We start from the raw sequence: 24,785 nt of genomic DNA on the forward strand, positions 1-24,785 counted from the left end.
ACAGCTGCCAAACACTGGCGGTTGATGTATTCAAATTTTTTTTTTTACTAAACATGAAGTTTCTCCAGAGTGAATCAAGTATTATTATAATTGTATCGAAATTTTAGATACATAATTGTCATAAAAAATGAAACATAAGCATACCATGAAGAAAATTCTCTTGTCCTTTGTCAGACAGAAAATAAATTCACACAGCACAAAATAGAAAACCCGTTGATCATTCAAAAAACCTAAATGTCATTTTGTCCTCCCATCAGCCGGATAACGAAGAGTCGAGTGTATACCAATTCTACAGTAGAGTCTCTCAAATCTGAATCTCTCAAATTCGAACGCCGTTTGGATTCAAAATGTCAATTGTGAGGTTATGTTAGAAAGTTCGTATTCTTGGTGAACGAAAATCATATTTATGTGCTTCTTCCTGAATGTTTACATACATTATGGTCGTGTAAAATGAAAATGAAGTATGTTACCACTAAAACTTGCGAGAAAGTATTGGAATTTGATTCAAAGTACAATTTAATCTCACACAAATTACCTTAGTTTTGAAAAAATCGTTCGAATTTGGGAGGTGAGAAATGTCAAAAATACCCTCCGAGCGTTCGAATTTAGGAGACTCTACTGTATTTAAAAACATTGGTTCAAGATCGATTGGAAACCCCTGGTGGCGAGAAAAATAAATTCCCACCACTGTCTACATCTAGTGGCAAGTTGGGGAAATATTCATACTTGGCGCGTCTTGCTTGTTGTAATGTTCTCAGGATCTCCTCTAGTCTGTCTTCAGTTAAAATATAACTAATCCTAAATGACCTTTTCCCCTATGAACCCGTAACTCCACAAATCACATCACCTTTAAATTGAATGTGTCCTAAACTGTGAAGAAAACTAAATAGTTTACAGAGTATAGAGAAATAAATGTGTTTAAAATAAATTGTTTGTTATCGAAAAATTAAATAAAAGCTATATGATCATTCTTCGCCTCTCAAATGAATTTCAGTCAATACTGGAAGGATTAAAGCAACGAAATCAAAGCATACAGCTCCGCATTCTGTAGGACTTCATTTTATTAATGAACAAAGCATGAAAAAGTTTTTATTAAATTTTAGAAAAAAAACAAGTTTGTCATTTTTATTCTAACAAGATTTGCCCATCATTTAAAAATATTTATATGGAGCCAACTCAAAAAGAAAAAGCTTTTTGCAAGGTAAAAATATCAATGTTTTCATAGGCGAGTAAAAAAAATAGAGTTTTTCTTCAGACATTAAATTAAAATAATTTATTTAAAACAAATTTAATCTTTTGTGTTGTCTCCTGATTTATTGCTCAGAATGAGTTGGCCCAGTTAGCCCCTTAAATTTTATATATATCGCTCCTTGGAAATTACAAGGGGCCAACTAATTTTCGGCCATTTTTCAAGAGACAGCATGAAAGATTTAACTTTGTGCAAATCAGTATCTCAATTTAATGACTGAACAAAAACAAAATATTTCTTTTCTATTTCGACGGCTCCATTCCATACTATTCTAAGTCGACTTAGAATTATATTACTCCGAGAGATATGTTGTTCCTGGGACCGAGATCTACAACTGGTGAAAATTTGGTGGTCATCCGGCGTTCGGGTAACGAGATATTCATTTTTTTCGAAAAAATTTACACGGGCAGCATAGGAAATCGCCAACTTCAAATGGCTCTCCTGAAATGTTGTCATTCTGAGATAGAATAGTATGGAATGGAACCGTCGATTTGTATGAGCACTAATATAAACATCGAAACTTTTATATTTTTACCTTTCAAAATATGTTTATTAATGAGTTAGCTCCTTGTCGTTCTAAATAATGAGCAAATTTTGCTGAAATTAGAATGACAAGGGATCGACTTGCTTGATTTAGTCCCCTGTTTCACAAAAACTTGAACGATGAACATATTTTGTGCCCCTTTACTTCAAACAAAATTATGTAAGTAATCAAAAAGATTAAAATTTTGAAAAACTTTTCTAATAACGAAATTTAATGACTTATATCATCTGAAAATTTATTAAATTGTCTTTCTAAGTGCATTAGAATCTCAAAATCGCAAAAAAGTGAGTTGACCCCCTGTAATTTCCAAGGAGCGATATTTTCTATATATATAAAAAAAATGAGCTTCCGCTTTTGCAGTTGTTAGGAAGTAGCAGAGAAATGATTTTGAAATTAGTTGTAACATCCACGTATAGTTCTGCTATCAAAATTGTATCACGCTGCTCCTCAGAAATTTATATGCTCATGGGCTGTAGACCGCAACCTGATTTTTCTTCGCCTAGCAGTCTTAGGGTCTTGTAGATTATCTTTTTCTCCTTTTACCTAAAGAAATAAATAAAGAAATATGATTAAATTTGAATTCAAATAATTTAGTCATACCACTGATATGCATTCTCTGCATAAAACCTATATAAATATTTAATCTAATTTAATATGATTTTGTTTTTATTTTAACGTTATATTTACAAGATTTTTATTTTAAAAAATCTCTAAATAATGCCTTAAAATATGTCAGGGTTAATTAAATTACGCTAATTGGTAAATAGTTGCGAAGAGTAAAATGTCAGTAGGAATTTAGTTAAGTGAAGAGTAAAAAATGAAATTCGGTCAGCAAACTTGCAAATTTGATCATTAAGTTATTATCCCATTCCTTCCTTACCATTGTATTATACATCATACGCAAATTGAGTGATTTTAGATCATTTATTCCTGGGCAACTGATGCTCGAATTGCTGTCGGGAATGGATTTTTAGTAACTTTAATCCTTCAATTACTTGGGAAAAATAGTCCGACCGAGATGAAAATACATTTTGTTATTGTTTTCTTGCTTCGCGGAAGGTCATGCAAAATTTTTGCTCAAAATGGCGAACGGAAAATTCGACATCCCGTCGAATTTATTAAAATTGGTCTCTTTCTTTTTTCCTGATTTGAATTCTGGTTGCCAATTTATTTTCTTGGATAATTACTCTATCTAATTAATGCACAGAATTTAAATTCAGTGACAGTAAAGACGTGTGTTTGAGGGCGAATCCCCGCGCCCCCATAATAGATAAAATTTTTTTCTTTTCAAAAAATTCATCTATTAATCTGTAGGAAACTAATCCCAAAATATGAACATTCTATCTCAAGTATTTCTGGTACATTGACTGAATGGGTTAAGTTATTAATCAGTTATTGATTCAATTTATTCAATTTATTTTTTCAAGTTATTGATTGATTTAGCAAATTTTGGTGTTGAATTTTCCAATGTTAGATTAATACGTTTAATTGATTTTGTTTATCAGCTTCATTTTTAATGTTGATTTTCGGTCAGTAAAAAATTAAAAATGTCTCGTCCTAAAAGGGTTAGACCACGATTGTGAATTTGTGAAAAATTTATGTAGAAGACTTTTCATTTGATTTTTCTGCGTGTTCAACAATATTATTCTGATTTTACATATCTAAAGGCTATAATTGAAAGAAATTTAATTTCAGTGATGGATTTTCCATCTTTAATGGCTCCAGCACACCTTTTAGATCAGGAAAATTTCATGAAGTCGAAATTCGCATAACTTTCTTTTTCACATATTTTGCATATGACTATCTTATTCTTTCGCATACCAAATTCGATTGAGCTAAATTGAATTTAGCGTGATGTTTAAAAGAAGAAGAAGAGTGCGAGAGAATGAGATAGACATATGCAAAGCATGTGAGAAAGAAAGGAATTCGAATTTCGATTTCATGAAATTTTCCTGATCTAAAAGGTGTGCCGGAGCCATTAAGACTTAATTAGTGGCCCAGACACTCTACTCTACAGACGGTCTTATATTTACGGTGAAAAAATATCAGTTTTTAAGAGATATCTCTTAACTTTTTGAAGTTAAAATTTCAGTTGGCCATGTTCATTCTATGTTTTTTTCTTGACTTCACGTCGCTCCAGCTGATTAACATCGATTTTTGTGTACATTTTCAAGAAGGCAATTTTCCAGGATTTTCCCAATTATTTCTCAGAAAAAGTCTCAGAATTTCATGAAATTTGCAAAAACAAACACCCACGTGTAATTCCCCTTGAAAATTATTGCCCAAAATTGTGTGTTAAGCTGTGAAAAATGACCTCAAATATCACGAGTGTTTGCATCGCTATCATTGGCAAAGATGTTAGTTTTTTACCCTGAAGTTTCTGAAACATTCTTTGAGATTTCTAATGAAAATCTGTTCCAGAACTCTCCCCTGTATATTGCCACAAGTGATCTTGACCGTGAACTTGAGCTGCATTACAGTGTTCATGCATCATTGGACATCATTGAAGAGAAATGTTTGCCAGCGTCCGGAAAGCAAACTGTTGACTCCCGGGATTTATATCTTGGGATGCTTTATTCCACAGAAACAGACAAAATGTACAAACTTCCCCGGGGGTTTTCTAAAGAAATTTTCTTTGCTAAATTCTACTAAATTATTCGTTTCAGTTACGGTTACGTGACTAACACCAAAACAAAGTTTATCATAGTCATTGATTCCAGTAATTCATCTCTGAGGGAAAATGAAGTGAGATCGGTGAGGATTTCAGCATTCTTCCCTGACGTCTATTGCATTTTATTAAATTTTTCTCTGCAGATGTTCAGGAATCTCCATATCCTCTATACAGACGCAGTTTGCAATCCCTTCTATACTCCAGAGGAACCATTGATTTCCAAAGCCTTCGACAAGAACGTCCGGAATATCATGGCGGGGAATGTGTGAGTTCCATGGGCTCAGACAATTCGCCCTAATTGTACAGACAGCGTGAAGAAATTGTCGCAATTTGCAGTGACTTTCCCAGCAAATCAACCGATAAATTAAGTGGTAAATCAATTGAGAGGGCTTCAAGCTTTCCTAAAACATTAATTGCATATAAAAGAGACATTTAGTGATCAAAAACAGTCCATTTTATCTCCAAGTGCCCCCCAAAGAAGTCGCCAGAAGATGGTTATTCGTTTCTTTTTGGTAAGTTACAAATTAGCACCATTAGCACAAAGTCAATTTGTCATTTGCCCCATTTACCTCATCCTCTTAATCCTCTTACATATTCACCCCGGGATTATGGATTGGACAAATTTGGCAAAGGTGTCATTTTTAGGATAGTTAAATGTGTTAAAAATTAAACGGATTTTAATGGGTTTGTGGCTAAAAGACAAAGAGGTATTAAAGTGCAACCTTATCTTGGAATTGAGGACGAAAATCTTTAGAGAATTAAGGGAAATTTGCCAAAAAATGAGAAATTCTTTTGTGGGATAATTTTGGAATTTTTTGAAACCTGGATTTTTCGAAGAAATTGGCTTGCCTGCAACATTAGAAATATTTTGTTATCGAAAGATACGAATGGAAAATTTTTTAAAAATGTTTCATATGATCGGTATTTTCGGTTTCCACGGTGTGTCCTCCTCCTGAGGATATCTCCCGAAGAAGAAACTTATCGTCAATCACGTCTAGTTTCAGAGCTGATTTACGAAATGGAGTAGAGAAATCTTTTATGAAACTTCTTTTATTTCAATAACGGTACAATTGTAGGATATTACTGTCAAGGGACGATTGCTAGAGGAGGCCTCTAAGAAGAATATTTTTCTAGAACAAGTTATGCTTTTATCTCTTTATTTTCCATGTGATTTTCCAAATTTTCCACTTAACTCTTTCCGGACCGCAGCATATGCTGCAAGCCAATTTCACAATTTTTAATCAAAAATATCTAAGCTCAGGAATTAATTGCGGTCCTACAAAAAATATCTTACATTTGGACATTATTATAGTTTGTAAATCATCCAAAAGAATCGGATTTTTATCAGTTCTAAATAATTAAAAAACATTGTTTTTCACAGAACATGCATATGCTGCTTTGGGTACGAGAGTCCCAAAAGAGACGAAAGAGTTAAATCCTTGAATATTTTTTAAATCTATGAAAACGATTTCATGTAAGAACACGCCTTCCGTACAGAAAGCTAGTGATAAGCCTAGATCATTCATTCATTCAGCTTATTGTATGTGAGATTCTTAACGTGAGCTAACTCGGAATGCATGCAAATTCGATTTAGAGCTGAAGTTGGGTTACGCAAATTCAATTACCTTGAATCAAATTCGTTAAATTATACATTTTTTTTTATTTAAACCAAAATATCAAGAATTTGGATGGACTGGTAGAAAAGTGATATATGGGTGAAATGTAGACCAGAATGATCTCTATAATTTTGCTGTAGAACTTGATCTCATCGATTAATCAGAAGCCGAGATAAGCGCGGTTTTTTGTTTCTCAACTTGTTTTTTCATCCAGAGTGCCCCAAGTGTTCATTTGATGAACTTCAACTATATCAAAGAATTGTTGTATTTTGTGAGACTTTCCATTTAAACCCCTATTTTAAGTGTCTTTGTGGAGTAGAAGCAGTCAAATTTGCATCTGAATAGTTTCAAAGCGTTTTCTTGGGAAAAGTCAATTTTTTCACACTTAAACGGTAAAATCGGAGAGATAGCGTAGTCTTATCGAAAAATGTTATATAGAAGAAATATAGACATAAATGTCCTTTACAATTATGTCGAAGTAATCATCAAAATCGGTTCAGAGATAGTCGAGATAATTGAGGTTATGTGATATTGAAATTGGTTTTTCGACTATGGCGCCCCTGGTGTTGGTCCTACGAAGTTCAAATATTCTAGAAAGTCGTAGCATTTTGTGAAATATTTCATTTAAGTCCTCACACGTTAAAATCGGTCCAATAGAACCGAAGATATGATTTTTTGAATTTCGTGAACTTTGACTTCTCATACCTCCGGTTCTATTGAAACCACAGCGAACTCATGCCAACTTTTTAGAAACGTCCTAGACTAGACTACAACACTCTGAAATTAGATTAAGTTGCACCTAGTTACCGTCGAGTGGCCTTCAAAGTTGAAGCCAATTTCTTACTTTCACATATAAATGCGTATGGGAATTTTTCTGCACTCGTGATCGTTATGCTAAATATTTAAAAAGTGAGAAGTTTTTCCGTATTATAAGATACCTTTCCATATGGTGGGATAAATATACTAAATTTTTGTTTAAATAAATTTTTTCCTTGGAGCACTGTGAGATGAGTCATTGTCCAAAGACAATGGCTGAGTCCGAGATCAATATAGGAATTGGCTTCAAATAGTTCCATAAAAACGGCCAACTTGCCAGGCGCTTGACTTGCACAATGCCGTTTTTGAGAAAAATGATTTTGAATTTTGACGCTATCGCAGCGCCACCTGTGGTGACTTTTTGAACTTCCACCTGAAAGTGCTCATCGAGACGAAACCAAAAAGCCAAAATTTAGGTCGATATGTTAATTAGAACCGGAGATAGAGGCCGGTCAATGTTCGAAATTTGACCCCTTATAGCTCGGGTCAGGGGTTATTGATCGACTTAAGTATTTTTTTGTTTGATAGGTATAATCAGCGGCTACGACATACTAAAATTTCAGCCCGATGGACAATGTAATTTTTGAGTTATTTAACTTAGAAAATTGAAAAATCTTCTTTTTAATAATAGAGCCCCTAGCGGTAGTTTTATGAACTTTTGATGTTAGAAGGGAAGTAGCATTTCACGAGAGCTTTCCAAAACGCCCTCACTTTTTGAATTCTGATAATTAGAACCGGAGTTATGGCCATTTTAAGAATTTTTTTGGACCCTTATAGCTCGGGTCAGGAGGGTCGGGGTACCTTAAGTTTGGTATTTATCGAAAGCTCTAAGGTCCAGTTATACCATACTAAAATTTGAGCCCGATCGTCATTACGTTCCTGGGCCGGCCGGGAACGCACCTTCGCCCCCCATATATTCGGGATGAACCGGACTCTATCTGTAATGTTTAATAACCGATTTCAATGATCTTTTCTTTTTTGTGTTAGCCTTCCCCACTCAGACTATTTAAAATAGAAAATGACCTGTGATGAGCCCAGATAAGCTTATGGTAGCTAAGATTTTTTACAGGTGACCTCGAAATGCGCGCAACTCGGGATGCGTGAAAATTCGATTGTGAGTTGAATTTTGGGGGTAAAGAATCGCGTCGAGCCAATTTTATCCGTTTCGGTCGTCAAGAACAATTTGCTCGATGCGATTCTTTATCCTCAAAATTCCATTCACAATTGGATTTTCACGCATTCCGAGTCGCAAGTACCCCGATTTTCGCGCATTTCGAGGTCACCTCTAAAGAATCTCAGATACCATAAGCTTATCTGAGCTTATCACTGTTTTTTTTAAACTTATTTGGGAAGATATCAACAAATTTTTTGTTCAGAATTTTATCATAAAGACATTTCCACTTTGTTTTTTATGATCTCAAAATATTTGCAAGAACTAGAACACTTTCACAAAAAAATTTCCAAAACATTCAAAACGTTTCCAAAATGGGCTTTTCTTGGGTGGAAATTTAGATAAAGAAAACAAAAATACTTTTTTTATGTATTTAAAATTAAATAATTTAATTTAAGTTTAACCTTTCGGCGGATTTTGCAAAAAGCTTGCTAAAGCCATCAAGGCGTTTCTTTGAAGACAATAGCAGGAAATTGATAAAAAGAGATGGCAAAGCGTCCCAGCTTTGCGGAATGCTCGAACTCACGAGATAGAGCTCACCGTGAATTAGTTTTTTGCATAATCTTTTGGTATTACTGATCTACTAGAGATCAATTTGATTCATATATCACAAAAGCATTTGAAAATAAAAAAAGCGGTACTTAATCGGTTCATTGCCGATGAAGACCGATGCAGCCGGATTCTTAATTTCAATACCTCTCCAAAAAATCCAAATTTAACCAAATTGGGTGAAAAATTACCCTTCCAAAGTGGTTGACCTTTGACCTTCAATAATTCAAAATGGCGAATTTTCTGGTTATAGATATGCTTGGGCGAAATGTTCGCCTGGACTACCTCTAAAACATATCCGAAAATCATTGAAAAAGCTTGGGCCAATTTTGAGAAACATTGAAAAAACATTTTTTTAGGGGATTTTATTTATAGGGGATAAAAAATTATTTAAAAATCGGTACTTAACCGGTTCATTACCGATGAAGACCGATACATCCGGGTTCAGAATTTCAATACCTTTCCAAAAAATCCAAATTTAACCAAATCGCTTGAAAAATGGGCCCTCCAAAGTGATTGACCTTTGACCTTCAGTAATTCAAAATGGCGAATTTTTCGGTCATAGGTATGTTGGGCGAAATGTCCGTAAATCATTGAAAAGGCTTGGGCCAATTTTGGAAAAACCGAAAAAACATTTTTAGGGGATTTTATTTATAGGGGATGAAAAATTATTCAAAAATCGGTACTTAACCGGTTCATTACCGATGTAGCCGGGTTCGAAATTTCAATACCTTTCCAAAAAATCCAAATTTAACCAAATGTGTTAAAAGATGAGCCTTCTAAAGTGTAAACCTTTGACCTTAAATAATTCAAAATGGCGAATTTTCCGGTTATAGGTATGTTTGGGCGAAATGATCGCCTGGACTACCTCTAAAACATATCTGAAAATCATTGAAAAAGCTTGGGCCAATTTTGAGAAAAACTGAAAAAAACATTTTTTTAGGGGAGGGGAGGGGAATAGGGGAAAAAGAGAAAAACGTCGAGAGATATTGTTTTTTTTTATTGGAGGTCATCGAAGACTGGAAGTCGATATCTCTTACCGTTTAAGCTCTAGAACAGTGAAAAGTTCAAAAAAAGATGATTGTATGACTGCTTTTTCTTTGAGTTCGAGCAGTAAAAAATGGAATGGAAAATGCTTTTTAGAGTCAATCTTTTTCTTAATATGCTTGTCGAAAGAAATTGGGTGGCTTAATATCCAGTGACCAGTGCAATGATCATCCCATCCCATTTCATCAGAAACCATTTTTGCACAAATTTTGCATGTTAAGGAAAATATAAGGGGAAACGATGCTTTTAGTGGTTCCTCCTCGTGGGATTTTTATCCTTCACTTCATCAGCTCCAGCGCATCGTGAAGATCCTGCCCATTTGGCACGTGTTCAGATCCGTGTCTATCGTGGTCCGGAAGATACCCATACTCACTTTGCTCCCTGGGGATATTTTGTTCAGCAGCCACCGGATCAGGACTAATTCATCATCTTCTATCAACTCTTGGAATTTTACTGATTCTCTGCAGAAATTCTACTCAGCAATTATTTCAATAAAGGGCATTTTGATATGAAGAGCATTTTTTTTATATATATATAGAAATAATCTTTTAAAAAAGCAGTCTGATTTATTCACTAATTAAAAATCTCAGCAGCAACAAATAGTATTTTTTTTTAAATAAATAAAGGAAGATGACTAGTTAAAAGATAAAGCTCTCGTAGGAACTCATTGTCCCTTGGACATAACACCATGAAGGGAATTTTTCAATGAGTTCCATTAATTCTGGTGTTCTGATGTCATCGTGGAAGAGGTAATGGGATGTGAGTACGATGTCCAGACTCTGGACACCTTGTCGGAAGATTTCAGGTGACTGAAGAGTTACATTGAAGTCCAAATGGCGATGATAGTTGAAGCCATAGCTCAAGGAAACAAAGTAAGTCTCTCTGTCGTGCCATCGGGGTCCTGGGGAGGGAATATGATCCAGTAAACTCCACTGGACCATTTCCAGGTCATGCCGTGGAGATAGGAAAATACCCATATGACTAGGTCCACTAACGGTGAACATTAGGGTCTTCCTGGTAGCACCAGGTTCAATGATTTCTCCAAGAAGTTCGAGTTGAGTGGGATCAGGAAGTTCAGGAGGTGGACCTTGAAGCCACAGACTCTCTGGAGCACGGATGTGTTTTCTGGAGGACAGAAGAGGTACCCCACAAAAGAGTAGATCACCATTGCACTCTTCTCCAATTCTCTGGGCGTGGGATAATTCGGGAACGTAAGACATGGCCGTTGAGGCTGTATGACGGTCCATGGAAAGTAGGAAGTACCCAGAATCTTCAGAATAGGAAGCGTTTTGGAATCCGTGAATTTTCCGTTGAGTATGAAATATCCAGTATCTCTGAGGTGCTACACTTTCGCGGAATGGGAATCCCACTGGAGTGATGATTAAGATGATTGTGATAGTCATCCAGAGGAGGAAGATACTGAGCACAGCACGGGGATGACGACAGAGTGCCACCAGAGGGATAAGAAATCCACCCAAGAGAAGAGCAAAAACTGAACAAAGCAGAGACATCAACATATCTGGATTAGCAGCAGCTCCACTGCGTCCTGAAAGTGGGATGAGTGATTGCATCGCAAGATGGGTTTGTGAACAGTAAAAGAGAATGGGTAGGACTTGGCCAATTAGGTGTATAATGAGCCAGGACCTCCTGCGGTTGTGAAAAAAGATCCCACTGGCAAAGGCTGTCACTGCATAGAAGAGACTAGCTGGGAGGAGAATATATGCTGACCTGAGACCCATCGTTGTCAAAACTAATAGTGCCAAGAGCAAGATTACGAAGTGACCGTGCAGAAAAAGCTGGACACGATGGGAAATTGATAGTAGATCTCGCTTAAAATAATGAATGTAGACAGTTGCTCCAGTTCCGATGGCTAGGAGAATTGGACAGAAGTACAGGCCAAAGAGAAGCCATGGAACAGCATACCAGGACATACTACGTCCTGCTGTATCCAATATGACGGCCAAGAGCTGCACAATGGCTATTCCAATCCCAATAGAAATTACCAGGATAGCCTCACTTACGCCAAATTCACTCAATAGCTCCATCATCGACAGTCCGGATTTATAAGACATGGCTTTCAGGCAAAAGGCGACTACCAGGATGCCTATGGCCACAACCAAGCAATTCATTATTACGCCTTCGTGACTTGAGTATAAGATCAAGAACCATCCCAGGAAGTCATAAAACACAGCTGGCTCATCTCTGAAGGCATCCACATCGTAGAGTTCGTAACTGTCCAGCAAGGAGACCAAGAGGGCCAGAATGTTATCCCCAACATGCTGTGAAAATACAGTGTGTAAGTTTTTCTTCTAAAATTCCCTCTTTCAACTAGGGATCTGTGCACGGAATGCACGCAAGCTGTTTTTTACGACGCAGCGCGCAAAGTATATTTTATGCGCGCAGAATGCGCGCAGCATTTATCTTTTACGTTTTTTTCACATTGAGATGAATAATAATAATAATAATTAATATTATTATTAATTTAATAAATTATTTTTAAAATCAGTCCAACTCGCGCCCCGATAGCGATAAGTGGTTGAAAATGATGATGATGATGAAATCAATTCTATAGCGGATAAGAAGAGATTGATCATATATTTCATCTATTTTAAAAAAAAAAATCCTGCTACTAAAACCCAATATCTATCTATAATAAATAGGATTGAATTTAGAAGAAAAGTTCATTAATTTTAGAAAAATGGATTTGATTTTAGAAAATTTGAAGATAGAAATTTATGTCGACAGTTTTTATAAATAAATATGGGAGACCGGAGATATTAGGAACAGGGTAGTTTAAGACACGGTGGATTTTTCTTTAATTATTAAAATAAATGGAACTAATGCACTACGCAATCATGGGCAGCATTTAGATCTATCTTGATAAGAATAATGGATATTCTCAGTTTTATTGCTTGGATTCTATAAACAATTCTTTAAAAATTGATCAAAATAGTAGGTTCTGATGTTGCAGTTTTCCTTTTTGTGTTTTATACTAACTATAAATGAACAAAATTTTGTTATCCCATTAGCTTACAAAGTATTTTTGGAAAATATTTTGAAAAAAATTATAAAGATTAAGCTCTATTTTTAATATATTAAATAACAAAAATACACGTGGGGATGTTTGGTCACTTCATTTTCTGTGAAATCTTAGGTGGAGCCAAGGGTGAAGCGTAGATCGTTTGACTGTCAAAGTAAGAGCGACAACGATATGCTTTTACAAAATTCCCTTTTCCAAGAAATTCCAAATTTTATGCCAGAAAAAAACCGCGCCACGAATATCCTTATTCTTGTCCTTCTGTGCCCAAGATCGAGGATGTTAGGGACAAAATTACACATTCAACATTCCCCTCTTCCAAGAAAGTCCATTTATTTTCTGAGCTCCATCGAATCCTTTTATTAAAGTAAATACTTATGGGTATTTTACGGGCAATAAAAATTCTAAAACAGTTTACTGGCCCCTTGGAATAATATTTCAAAGAGAAAACACGATAAAAATGGCCAAAACATCCCAGGTCTCCCCTACTTGATTTTATCTGTCCGCAAGAAAAATGTAAGAGCTCTGTTTTTAATCCAAATATTAATTCTTACTCTTTCAGAAAGAAATAAATCAATAGCACTTGACAAAAAAGACAATTATATGTAGACAATACCAATGTGAAAGTGTAAGAGGTAAAATTTTAATCGATTGAATTTCACTAAATTTAAAAGTTGTGGGAGTAGCATTATGACTAATTTTAGAAATTCCGTATGATCAATTCTAGAAACCCTCTGGGATAATTTTATTAATAGAATACCTTATTTTAGAAATTTTTAGATTGATTTGAAAAATTTTCCAGAAACAACCAGAAAACGTGGTACAGTAGAAATTGTGCACAAATCACGCACTACCTCAACACAAACCGTGTAAAGTCTTATAAATCTTCTTCTCCTTTAATATGAAACAGTTAAAATTGTGCATTAAAACTGTATAGCTTCTGCTTAAAAAAATCTAAATTGTGTGCAAAACCTACACAACCTTAGTATAAAATAATTAAGATACTGAATAATACTCGCACAGCTTAAGCATAAAATGGTAAAGATTTTGCTAAAATACACTGCTCAAGCAGAGACTGTTTAACTAGCCGTTTCATACTTCAGCAAAATGATTAATTAATCTTTTGTGCTTAAGCATTGAGAGTTTTATGCACAATTTAACCGTTTTCTGTTTAAGCTGAGCGAATTTTATACATAACATTGTCTAAGTTCAGTATTTTTCGTACCTCTACGGACGATAGGGACAAAAATAGCTGAAAAATTTAAGAAATTTTTCTGACAAAACTAATGAATGTTAGTTTTCACTTTAATGAAAAATATTACGTATAAGAAGTTTTACTTTCTAAGGCTAAGCAATTTTGCTTTTTAAGCAAAATTTTCGCTGGTATTTTACAAAGTTTTGTATTATAGTTGTCATATTTCTAAAAATTGTCCAATTTACATGAAGATAGTATGTGCATTTGGAAAACATTCGAAAAATAATCTAGCCAGAAAATGAACATATTTTTAGACATTCTTATATAGTTTTATAAGAATGTGTTGGCCTTAGATATTGTAAATGCAACGTATACTTATATTTTCTTGATATTTTCAACGATTTCAAAAGATTTTTTTTTAAAGAAATACACAAAATGACGTAATATACATAATTTAAATAGGGCGCTATTTAACCAATATATGTGGAGCTCAGAGGCAAAATGACACATATCCTATACTTTAGCCATAGGATATGTGTCATTTTGCCTCTGAGCTTCACATATAATTTTTTTCGTAAAAGCAAATTAAATGTTTCCTTAGTTCCGAAAACGTCGTACGTTCCAGATATAATTCAGATTGAGAGACAATATTAAGGAAAATGTTAATGTGAAGGGCGATTTATACATAAGGTATATACCAGTAACAAAAAATATTCCGTGAAACCATTCCTTAATACCTAATTTTTCCCCAAACGTGCCACTTTTTTCGGAACAAAATATACTGTGTAAATAAGGACGAATCCACAGAGAAACTAAACGCTTTTTCTGGAAACCGGGAACTGAAGCCTTTCTGTTGGTTGATATTATCTTCTTCAGACTCAAATAAAATGTTTTTCACGTGAAAAAGTTTGCGCGCAAAAATAGAGCTTGCGCGGAAACCCTCCCTCGCCCCTGCGCGCAGCGCGCAAGATAACTCCGTGCGCAGATCCCTACTTTCAACCGTTCCCTTACTTGATAAGTCCCTGGAGAAATTACGTCCGGTGTATCGTATTTTGTGTGATAAATGTAACCGTTCGTGTGGAAGGCAAAGTCCATTCCAGGAATTTTCCCAAAATCCCTAAATACCCTAAAGTCTGAATCGGAAGGCACAACTCCTTGCTGAAAGAGTTCTTCAGCCAGAGCTGATGCCCTGGGACGTGGAACAGAGATTTGAAAGTGTCGCACAAGAAATGGATGTTCAGGACCAGCCTGAAACATTAATTCGCGACCACCAACTCCAGCTGCATCTAGATTGACAAAGGCTTTGACGGAGTTTGCCCATTTGTGGCGTGTGATGAAGGCATGAGCTCCAAGCAAGTAATTCTCTTCGGCACCGTTGAAGAGGAAAATGATGCAGTGACGAAATGCTCCAGGTCTGCTGGATAATTTGCGGACTAGTTCCAGCATTATGCCCACCATGGCAGCAGAATCACTTCCACCAACTGTGTCGGGCATTGTGTCAAAGTGGGAGTTGACCAGGAGGCAATGGCCACTGTATTCGCCATTGGGTGTTGAGGGAGTCATACGAAGGACAACGTTGTGAACACCTGAGAAAGATTAAAAAAAATGATGTCGTTATTTTATAGAGATAATGGGGAAAAGGCGGATAGTGGAAGTCCTTTATCAAATCCGGGGTTCAACGACTTTTTTTTTCTTATAAAATGAAATTAAAAAAGGTCATTTAGATCTGGAAAAAATCAAATGAGGTATCCGTAAAAATGTGGCACGTTTGGAGATTGTTTTTGGAATAGAAATTTTATTCAAACGTGCAACTTTTCTGATAAGGAGGGAGTATCATCATAACTTTGTTGCAATTTGATGCATTTATTGTTAATTCTGCAGTACAACTCCAAATTTTAGTGGGTCGCGCTCGCTTTTATTACATGTGAAATTCCCACCAAAGCGAGTGCTCCATTTTGATTCTTACAAATATAAATACATAATATAAAAATAGGAATAGGGAAGACAATTTTACAATAATAATGATCGTTTCCGCTACAACTTAAATCTATTGAATTAATTTTTATTTCCCTAAATATCAGTTTCATATATAAAAAAGAAAGGATAGTTAAATATTTTTACTAAAATTGAATAATGAGCCATAAGGGACATAAGAATATGATTATGTCTCATTTTTATATTAATCCTTATTTTATACGTAGGAGGAGGTGGGGCTAATTTGAGCTGTTGTGCTACATTGTTATACGATTTTTTCGCATATTTTTTTTTTATCTTAACATTTGTTGATTTAAATAAAATATTTGCAAAGACGCACTTCATTTAGAAATATGGGAAAAGGTCATATATCAATGTAGCCCTACAGCTTAAAGTAGTCCCACCTCCTTCCATATATGTAACAGTGTGTGTCAAAAGTGTGTTACCTACACGGTAAAAAATTTCGGCACATATTTGTTTCAAAAATTAGCTCGTCCATGGACACCGAAAACTTTTGGAATAAATTTGTATCTTCTAGGAGAAACAAAAAGATACCCAATATTAGTAACGAATTTGTTCCAAAAAATAGCTTGTCAAAATCGTATCCCTCCTCTCAGACTCAGTCATCCGTCACCGAAGCAAGGAGGACGCCAAATCTGTGGCAATTTTCGTGCTACATGGTTTCACTCAGGGGCCTCTCGACATTTCATTTTTCCATACGTTTTTGCATAGAGGCACTGAAGACTATTGGCACGTTTTTTCCTAAAGAGAATTGACTTATCAATCTGATATATTTCGAAATCGTGCATTAAAAGCTATCTAAAAACACATATTTCATAATGTTCGACGAAATAATACAAGAACTACGAGGAAATTTGTTTAAGTCGCGGTGCAATATCTGCAAAATTCTTACAAGGAAAAATGAAAAATATCTTCACTTTTTATTAGGCTTGATGGGCCCCTGGTTTCACTTTTTTAATTCGAGATTCCCTTCCTCTCCTGCTGTCAGCACTCGCATATGATTTCGTCATGCACGCGTCTGTATAAAACACTCTCAAGTTGATTTTTGTTTGATGTTCCTTATGAACTTTCGCCACCGAAATCTATCTTGACTGAAGTATAGGCCTTAATTGTAAGATGAAATCATTTACACGAATTTGTTCCCGACAATGAGAGCAAAAGGATTCCCCATATGAGTAAGAGTTTCGTTCCAAAAATTACCTCGTCTACGGACACCGAAAATTTTGGGAACAAATATGTTACAGATGTAGAAATAATATTGTTATAAAGAAAATGTACCAATTTGTTCCTGCACGGAGAGAAATCCGAAAAAGTTAAAACAACATTCCGGAAATGTTAATTTTACCCTGCATTATTGATCCGAATTCGATGTAAATATTACCCTTTTTAGGTGTATTAGGGGTTAAATTAACCCTTTTTCATGTTAATTTTACCCTTAAAAGGTGTAAAATTAACATTAAAAAATGTTGATATATTTTTACACTTAAAAAGTGTTAAAGTTACGAGGAAAAAAAGTTAATCGCACCCTCTTTTTTTTCTCAGTGTGACAGTAGGAACAAAACAGCCGAGTGCAACAAATTCTATTCCAACATTCAGGAACAAATTTGTATAAAAACGAAGGGCTCTATTCTGCGAATAAAGATAAAGATAAAAATAAAGAAATAAAGGGAAAAATAAAGATTTGGTATTCTACAAACAAGATTTCAAAATAAAGCTGTCAAATATCTTTATTTTTCGCTTGGATAAAAATATTTCAAGATTTGGTATTCTGCAAGCAAGATTTCAAGACGATTCTAACCTCAAAAGTCTTTATTTTTTCTCAAGATTTCAAAGGTGGTCTCGAGGTGCTTTGAAATCTTTATTTGCGTGTTGATAGAGTGTGTAAAGTAAAACCTTCAATGGAAGACGTCCTTATTTTGTTTATTATTAGAGAATTGTGTGAATTGCGACGACGCCTGGATGAAAAGTAAGATCGAGTACTTACAAATTAATTTTAAACGGAGACAAACAAATATTTTTTTTTATATTTTTCATATTTCAGTCAATTGAACAGAATTCAACTTCGCACATTACGGGATGCATCGAACCCCTTTGAATTGCCTGAGAATACATTTCGTCAAATATTTGTTCTGACTTCAAATTTGGCATTGGATTTAATTGACCAGCTAAAATCTTGGGATTCATCGAATAATTTCGAATCAGAAGTAATTCCATTTCATATTAAGGTTTTGTCCACTTTACATTTTTATGGCAAAGGGTCCTACCAAGTCTCAGTCGGTAGGAATAATATGTGCAACATGAGTCAGGCTACAGTTTCTCGGTGCATTTCATAAATTTCTGGACTCATTGATGACCACTTGGTAGATCAATTTATTAAATTTCCAACATCCCAGGACGAAAAAAGATCTATCTCTGCGGGATTCCAGGAACAATTTGATTTGAATAATATTGTAGGCTCCATCGACTGTACACACATCGCTATTGTTGCTCCGCCATAAAATGATCCTGTTCGTCCCGCCAGACTGTATAGAAACAGGAAGCATTATACCAGCATAAATGTCGAGGCTATATGAGATTCAAATCTGTTATTTACGTGGGTTAATGCTTCAACAACTAATTTTTGTTTTACCTACTCCTTATTTTTGGAATTGGCTAGGGAAAAGGCAGCTTCTCCTAGTAGTTCCCAGGCTTTGACCATTCGATCATCTCGCTCTTTTTTCTCTGCATGACGTTGTTTCTTCATTTCAATCAATTCCGCCAGATTTTCAGTGAGCACATCCAAAGTTTGTCTCTTTTGCGGTCTGCGTCTTCCAACACCTCCTTGATCATCACTGTTCCTGGGAATTTCATCTGCAATAGTTTGAGGGTCTGGAAGTTCCTCGATAAGATCTTCCGGAAACCCATTACATGCTGGCGAAAATGATCCAGAAGCTGATGGTGTCAACTGGGAGTGACTTGAAGTTGAAGGTATCCCCCGTGCCTTAATAGTGCTATCACCTTCGTAAGATATATTCCCGAAAGCAGCCAATGCTTTCTGCTCCAAGTTACTCAAAATTCTTTTGCAGCCTGACCTCTCCTTGTGCTTCAACTGATATATCCAATCTCTGAAATTCTATGCAAACCGAATACATACACTTGTATTAAAATTACAAATGCGTGGACGTCAGGATTTCGTTACCTTGATCCAATCGTCTTTGACTTTCTGAGGAGGTCCCAAATCATTCAGCATCTTATTTAGTTCGTCCCATGATGCATCGTACCCTGTGGCAAGGGAATCCCAAACACTAGGGTTCTTTATAGCGAAATTCACAAAACATTCCCTCTGAGACTTTTTGGTGTTTAATCCCTTTCGAGCTCTTTTTGTTCCAGGATCTCTTGAAGTCATCAATTATGCAATACATACCATTCGGATTGTTTTCTTCGTCCATCTCAGTTTCAAAAGAAGATTATATCACAGCCCACAGTCTATAAATTCACTAGAATAGGAGCATCTGTTACTTACAGCACAATCGGCACGTTGACCAAAGTCGCAAATGACAGAGCGACGATGACACTTTGGATATTGAAATCTTTATTTGCATTTCTTGGGATTTTTATCCAAGATCGCAGAATACCAAATCTTGAAATTTTTAAAATCTTTATTTTGAAACTTTATCTTTATCTTTATTCGCAGAATAGAGCCCGAAATCAACTTAAATTTATAGTGTAGACATTCCACCGTATCAAAACGGTTCCAAAAGAAAATTCTAACAAAATTGTAACTACACTGAGAAAAAAAGGCGGTGCGATTAACTTTTTTTCCTCATAATTTTAACACTTCATAGGTGTAAAAATATATCAACATTTTTTAATGTTAATTTTATACCTTTTTAAGGGTAAAATTAACATGTAAAAGGGTAACTTTAACCCCTAATACACCTAAAAATCATAATACTTGCACCGATTTCGGATCAATACTGCAGGGTAAAATTAACATTTCCGGAATGTTATTTCAACTTTTTCAGATTTCTCTCAGTGTATATTTCGTAGCAAAACTGTAAAGACAACTTTTTGGAACAAACAAATATCTTCTCTAGGTACAAATTGATTCCAAAAAAATTTGTTCCAAGGAAAACTTGTTCCAATATTTTAGTCAGTGTCCAAAAGTTTTTACCGTGTATTGTGTGTTCAAGAAACCAAGTGGAAAAAATTATAGAAAAAATTACTTTTTCAAATTTTTCTTTTTACAAATGAGTTTCCTGTTATCTGTAGATCTTATTTATGTATTAAAAAAATGTACCTAGTATTAAAAAATAATTGTTTTTCAAAAGTTGATCATGTTTGATGCGCCAGAAGGTTGTTGTCTTATTTAAAAATATGCAAATACACCGTTTCTTCTCAAAGGCCATGAGCTCAAAAAATAACTGGATTACATTAACCCTTTAAGGACGAGAAGGTAAAAAATTGAGGGTCAACTTTTGATAAACAATTATTTTTTAACATTAAATAAAAGTAATTTTTTGAAATACATAAATAAGATCTGCAGATAACAGGGAACTCATTTGCAAAATGAAAAATTTTGATAAAGTAATTGTTTTCTATAATTTTTTCCATTTGGTTTCTTGAACATACATTAGGCAACAAACTTTTGACACTGACTATATATACGTATAAAATTTGGTAAATAAAGGGAAAAGCTAGTGATAAGCCTAGATCGATGCATGCAAATTCGATTTTGAACTAAAGACGAGAGATATTATACAGCAATTTGGAATCAAATCTCTAAAAAAAATTTAAATCAAAATATCTAGGATGTAAATGAACTGACAGATAGATGATTGTGGAATATAGACTAGAATCTCCTCTACAATTTTACACTAAAACTTGATCTTATCGGCTGCTCGGTAGCCGAGATAATTCAATTTATTTGTTTTGAAACACGTGTTTTGACCACAGTGAGCATTTTGTCGATATATTTCTTAGGTCGGGAGCTGTTAAGCTCCAAATAGCGACCGGACGGCGGGGAACGTTACTTAATCACCCATATATTCGTGATCAGAAAGTGGCCAAAGTGGCCAAACATATTTTAGCAGTTTGCGCTCGATCGGGGGACATGAAATTTAGGTAGGATTATAATACACTCTTTAGGAGCTCTTTAGAATTCAGAATATTCTGAAAAAAAAAAACACTGTGAGAAATCCGAAAAAGTTAAAATAACATTCCGGAAATGTTTAGTTTACCCTGCAGTATTGATCCAAAATCTGTGCAAATATTACCCTTTTCAGGTGTATTGCAGGTTAAAATTACCCTTTTTCATGTTAATTTTACCCTTAAAAAGGTGTAAAATTAACATAAAAAAAAGTTATATTTTTACACCTAGTGTTAAAGTTCTGAGGAAAAAAAGTTAATCGTATCCTCTTTTTTTCTCGGTCTACACTGATGAGAGAAATCCGAAAAAGTTAAAATAACATTCCGGAAATGTTAATTTTACCCTGCAGTATTGATCCAAAATCGGTGTAAATATTACCCTTTTCAGGTGAGTGAGGGGTTAAAATTACCCTTTTTCATGTTAATTTTACCCTTAAAAAGGTGTAAAATTAACATTAAAAAATGTTGTTATATTTTTACACCTAAAAAGTGTTAAAGTTATGAGGAAAAAAAGTTAATCGCACCCTCTTTTTTTTCTCAGTCTAGGAATAGAATCAAATTCGAATTTAAAACTTTGTGTTTTTGGCATACATTTAAATTTTTTTTTAATTAAATTTTTAAAAAATATTATTTTCAATGAAATTGGGTGAAAAAAAATTTGGGTGAGCTCACCGTGATATACATTTGTCATTCCGTAGGGACTGAACGGTAGTTCAAAGGCTCCTTCATCCACCTTCTGCACTTCCAAATCCATCCTATGGGCTGCAGATCCTGCTCTCATTGCAATACGTTCCAATTCCTCAAATAAATGATTCACTGCACTGTAGTCATTGGCCGGGGAGCCTCCAACACGCACCCCAAGATCCGTGAGGTTTCTCGTGTGCATCTCAGCTCGTTCTGCGATGAATCTATGTGGGTAGATGACCTCATCATCGAGGGTTAGTGGGGCTGGGAGGGCGTAGTAGAGGAAGTGGATGCCAACAAAGGCACCCAGCACGACAGCTAGGATGAGGGGTGCTGTCCAGGAAGGAATTGTATAGACATCGTAGATGACCTTTCGTTTGTTGGTGCCCTCATACCATCGTTCAACGGTGTTTCTGACGTCGAATAAGGTCAGTGGGATTATTATTATTTTTTTCTTCTATTTTCAATAATTAGGCTACTCATGGAAATTAACTCCTTGTAAAAAATGCAAAGAGGATTCATTTATAAAATTAAACTTTGACCATTAAGAGAGGAACACTGTATGTGTTTTCCAGAAAGCTTTAGAAAAGTCTAACATTATTTTTTTTTGATTGATGAGCTTTCGATTAGAGACTCCGATTAACCATTTTGATAAGCAACAACTTTGCAATTTCCTCATTTTAGGGGCATAATTTGGAAATTTGCAAATTTTCCACGGAAAACAATTCAATAAAAATTGTGTTTTATTTTAAAAAGGGAAATTTCCATGAGAATAATACTGAAATATCACACACTTTACGAGAAATTCATCTTCACTCTCATCACTTGCCATTCTTTTTATCACTTTGTGCCTCAAGTGCGCCATTATGTGAGTGATAAAGTGCTGGAGAGCATAAATTTTGAAATTGATAAGAGAATTCTTTGCAACTTAATCATTGTCTATTGCTAAGAAAAAGAAACATTCCATATTTTATTTCTTTTTTCAATTGCGGTATCACTCACCTCAATTTCACCCACGAATCCTTCACCATCCTTTCAAATGTACACAGTTATGTATTTAGACTGACCACAATATTTAATGGGTTGGCTGAGAGATTTAGGGTACATCACAGATCACTTCCATTCTATTGTACGGCACGCAATTGGTTTGCAATTGACCAAAATACAGCAGCAAATTGTTCTGAGATAATCCTTATCACAAAGTGTTATCGGACGAGGGCTCAATTGACTTTTGGAGAAAAAAAAAGAAAGTCGCGCGCGCGTCGAACACAATCGAGTGCGGAAAAACGACTGAAGACTCAACATTCGAGCGAATGAACACTTGCTCGAATTTGGGGTAATTTTTCCCGCCACTTGCTGGACATTCTTACGTTCAACAGTATGTGGCATTGGTTTTACGCGAAAATTATTCCTAGGCTTATACTTTTCCAAAATTTCAAAGATGTTCAAAATATGAATTTGCTAAATATGTGAAAAAATTTATAGTATGGCGGGGACAATTCAGTTTAGAGTAGAGCGTAATAAGTGCTATTCCAATGAAAAATGGAAAGAGGAAATCTTTCTCCGGATTATTTTTTTTAGAATATGGCTGTTCTTATGTGCTTCTGCTTTATCGACTTTTTTATGCTGATTCTTGTCACCACCACTGTTTGACTCCATTGAATTTCAAAACATGACGAAGACTGAGGACAACAGCCGTGACAAGAACCAATACGAAAAAAAGTTGATAATGCAGAAAGAACATGACAGCTGTCATGTTCTAAAAATAAATGCTTAGAAGAAAAAGCTGTCTTCAGATTAACCCATTCCTTACCATGGTATTATACACCATACGCAAATTGACTGATTTTAGATGATTTATTCCTGGGCAACTGTTATCTGAATTGCTGTCGGATATAGATTTTTAGTAACTTTAGTCCTTCAATTACTTGGAAAAATACCCTGACAGAGATGAAAATATATTTTGTTGTTCTTTTCTCACTTCGTAGAAAGTCATGCAAAATTTTTGCTCAAAATGGCGGACGACAAATTTGACATCCCGACGAATTTGTTAAAATTGGCCTTTTTCCTTTTTCCTGATTTGAATTCTAGTTGCCAATTTGTTTTCTTAGGTAGTTATTCTATCTAAAGCAATAGAGCTTATTCAATCAATGTTTTATCAACATAACAGGTTTATTAGCGGTTCATAACTAATTGGAACCGGTTCAGTTTTATCGGAATTTTTAAGACCTTTTCTATAAGCTTAAACATGATAGAATTCGGTTTAGAAATGCGCTCTCTATAGCGTTTTTAACCTTTGACTTTGAATAACCGTTATATTGTGAATGATTCAACTGTATTTTCGTAAATGGAAGAAATGTCTGCCTTAGCTTCTAAAAACATATTCGAAAATGAAAAAAAATTGCACGAAGCGTTTCCGAGAAAATCAAGAAATCATGGTTTTGGAGATGAAGCGTAGGGGTCCGGAAAACTAAGGTCCGGAACGTCAAAATCCCAAAAGTCAAAATCCCGAATTTGGCAAAATTCCGAAAGCCAAAATCCCGAAAATGCTGAGGGCAAAGCATTCATAGATACCATGGGGATGTATGTCCACAGATGAATTGGTCAATAAAATCCTAATACTTTAAAAATAAAAATCATTTTTCCCGAAAATGTTGATATTTCAATTATTTTGGTCATTTGGATTTCCACCTAGAAATTGAGAACTGTGTAAAATAATCGAAATGTAGCAATACCAGTTCTTTCCTACATCTTTTAGGATTATATTTATGCATTTACTAGACAAATTGAGATTCACATTATTTCAAAAGAATTAATAATTGGTCAGAAAACAGCATTTGGGGTAGATGTAAACAGGCAATTTCAATTTCACAAAATGAGTAGGTAAAAGAGCGGGAAATTGACCTTCATGCGAAATATCTATAATTCATAGATTACGAAAAAAAATTAGTGGCACTGTGTTCAATAAAAAGTCACATGATGTCAAAATATGGGAAAAATCCATTGAAAAATTTCTTTGATATGCATGCTTTTAGTTTTTTTGCTATTTTAATTATGCTTTGTAAAAAGTGTCGTGATTTTTTG

At 34.9% G+C, this 24,785-nt stretch overlaps 3 protein-coding genes across 4 annotated transcripts; 1 reads left to right on the plus strand and 2 right to left on the minus strand.

Moving 5' to 3' along the window:
* Window positions 1-3,906: 3,906 nt before the first annotated feature.
* Window positions 3,907-10,176, plus strand: LOC129801608 (trafficking protein particle complex subunit 2-like protein). The gene is made up of 5 exons (XM_055846830.1): window positions 3,907-4,150; window positions 4,215-4,390; window positions 4,460-4,547; window positions 4,608-4,976; window positions 9,914-10,176. Exons 1-4 carry the CDS (start codon window positions 4,103-4,105, stop codon window positions 4,731-4,733), a joined length of 438 nt encoding a protein of 145 aa, XP_055702805.1. The 5' UTR covers window positions 3,907-4,102; the 3' UTR covers window positions 4,734-4,976; window positions 9,914-10,176.
* Window positions 10,177-10,209: 33 nt separating this feature from the next.
* On the minus strand, window positions 10,210-23,156 carry LOC129801472 (endoplasmic reticulum metallopeptidase 1-like). Of its 2 annotated transcripts, none has more exons than XM_055846571.1 (4): window positions 22,704-23,156; window positions 21,690-22,114; window positions 14,907-15,481; window positions 10,210-11,942 (listed from the first exon to the last, which is right to left on the minus strand). In XM_055846571.1, the coding sequence occupies exons 1-4, from the start codon at window positions 22,730-22,732 to the stop codon at window positions 10,302-10,304; spliced, it is 2,670 nt and encodes an 889-aa protein (XP_055702546.1). In that variant the 5' UTR covers window positions 22,733-23,156; the 3' UTR covers window positions 10,210-10,301. The 2 variants fall into 2 exon arrangements, with proteins under 2 accessions (XP_055702546.1, XP_055702544.1); XM_055846569.1 differs by lacking the exon at window positions 22,704-23,156 and adding an exon at window positions 22,496-22,650.
* Window positions 17,516-19,562, minus strand: LOC129801584 (uncharacterized). The gene is made up of 2 exons (XM_055846802.1): window positions 19,069-19,562; window positions 17,516-19,002 (listed from the first exon to the last, which is right to left on the minus strand). Exons 1-2 carry the CDS (start codon window positions 19,273-19,275, stop codon window positions 18,520-18,522), a joined length of 690 nt encoding a protein of 229 aa, XP_055702777.1. The 5' UTR covers window positions 19,276-19,562; the 3' UTR covers window positions 17,516-18,519.
* Window positions 23,157-24,785: the final 1,629 nt, after the last annotated feature.

The sequence above is a fragment of the Phlebotomus papatasi genome, chromosome 2 (assembly GCF_024763615.1).
Source record: "Phlebotomus papatasi isolate M1 chromosome 2, Ppap_2.1, whole genome shotgun sequence".
NCBI classification, from domain to species: Eukaryota; Metazoa; Arthropoda; class Insecta; order Diptera; family Psychodidae; genus Phlebotomus; species Phlebotomus papatasi.

What these genes read in the sequence shown, in the direction of transcription:
- LOC129801584 (XM_055846802.1), bottom strand. Translation starts at nt 19,275, where the DNA reads ATGACTTCAAGAGATCCTGGAACAAAAAGAGCTCGAAAGGGATTAAAC. An exon ending in TCAAAGACGATTGGATCAAG is followed by an intron (nt 19,003 to 19,068) that starts GTAACGAAATCC and finishes CGGTTTGCATAG; the next exon opens with AATTTCAGAGATTGGATATA.
- LOC129801608 (XM_055846830.1), top strand. Translation starts at nt 4,103, where the DNA reads ATGACCTCAAATATCACGAGTGTTTGCATCGCTATCATTGGCAAAGAT. An exon ending in TCGCTATCATTGGCAAAGAT is followed by an intron (nt 4,151 to 4,214) that starts GTTAGTTTTTTA and finishes AATCTGTTCCAG; the next exon opens with AACTCTCCCCTGTATATTGC. An exon ending in TCCACAGAAACAGACAAAAT is followed by an intron (nt 4,391 to 4,459) that starts GTACAAACTTCC and finishes TATTCGTTTCAG; the next exon opens with TTACGGTTACGTGACTAACA.
- LOC129801472 (XM_055846569.1), bottom strand. Translation starts at nt 22,566, where the DNA reads ATGGCGCACTTGAGGCACAAAGTGATAAAAAGAATGGCAAGTGATGAG. An exon ending in GAAGATGAATTTCTCGTAAA is followed by an intron (nt 22,115 to 22,495) that starts GTGTGTGATATT and finishes ATTCGACGTCAG; the next exon opens with AAACACCGTTGAACGATGGT. An exon ending in AATGACAAATGTATATCACG is followed by an intron (nt 15,482 to 21,689) that starts GTGAGCTCACCC and finishes AATCTTTCTCAG; the next exon opens with GTGTTCACAACGTTGTCCTT.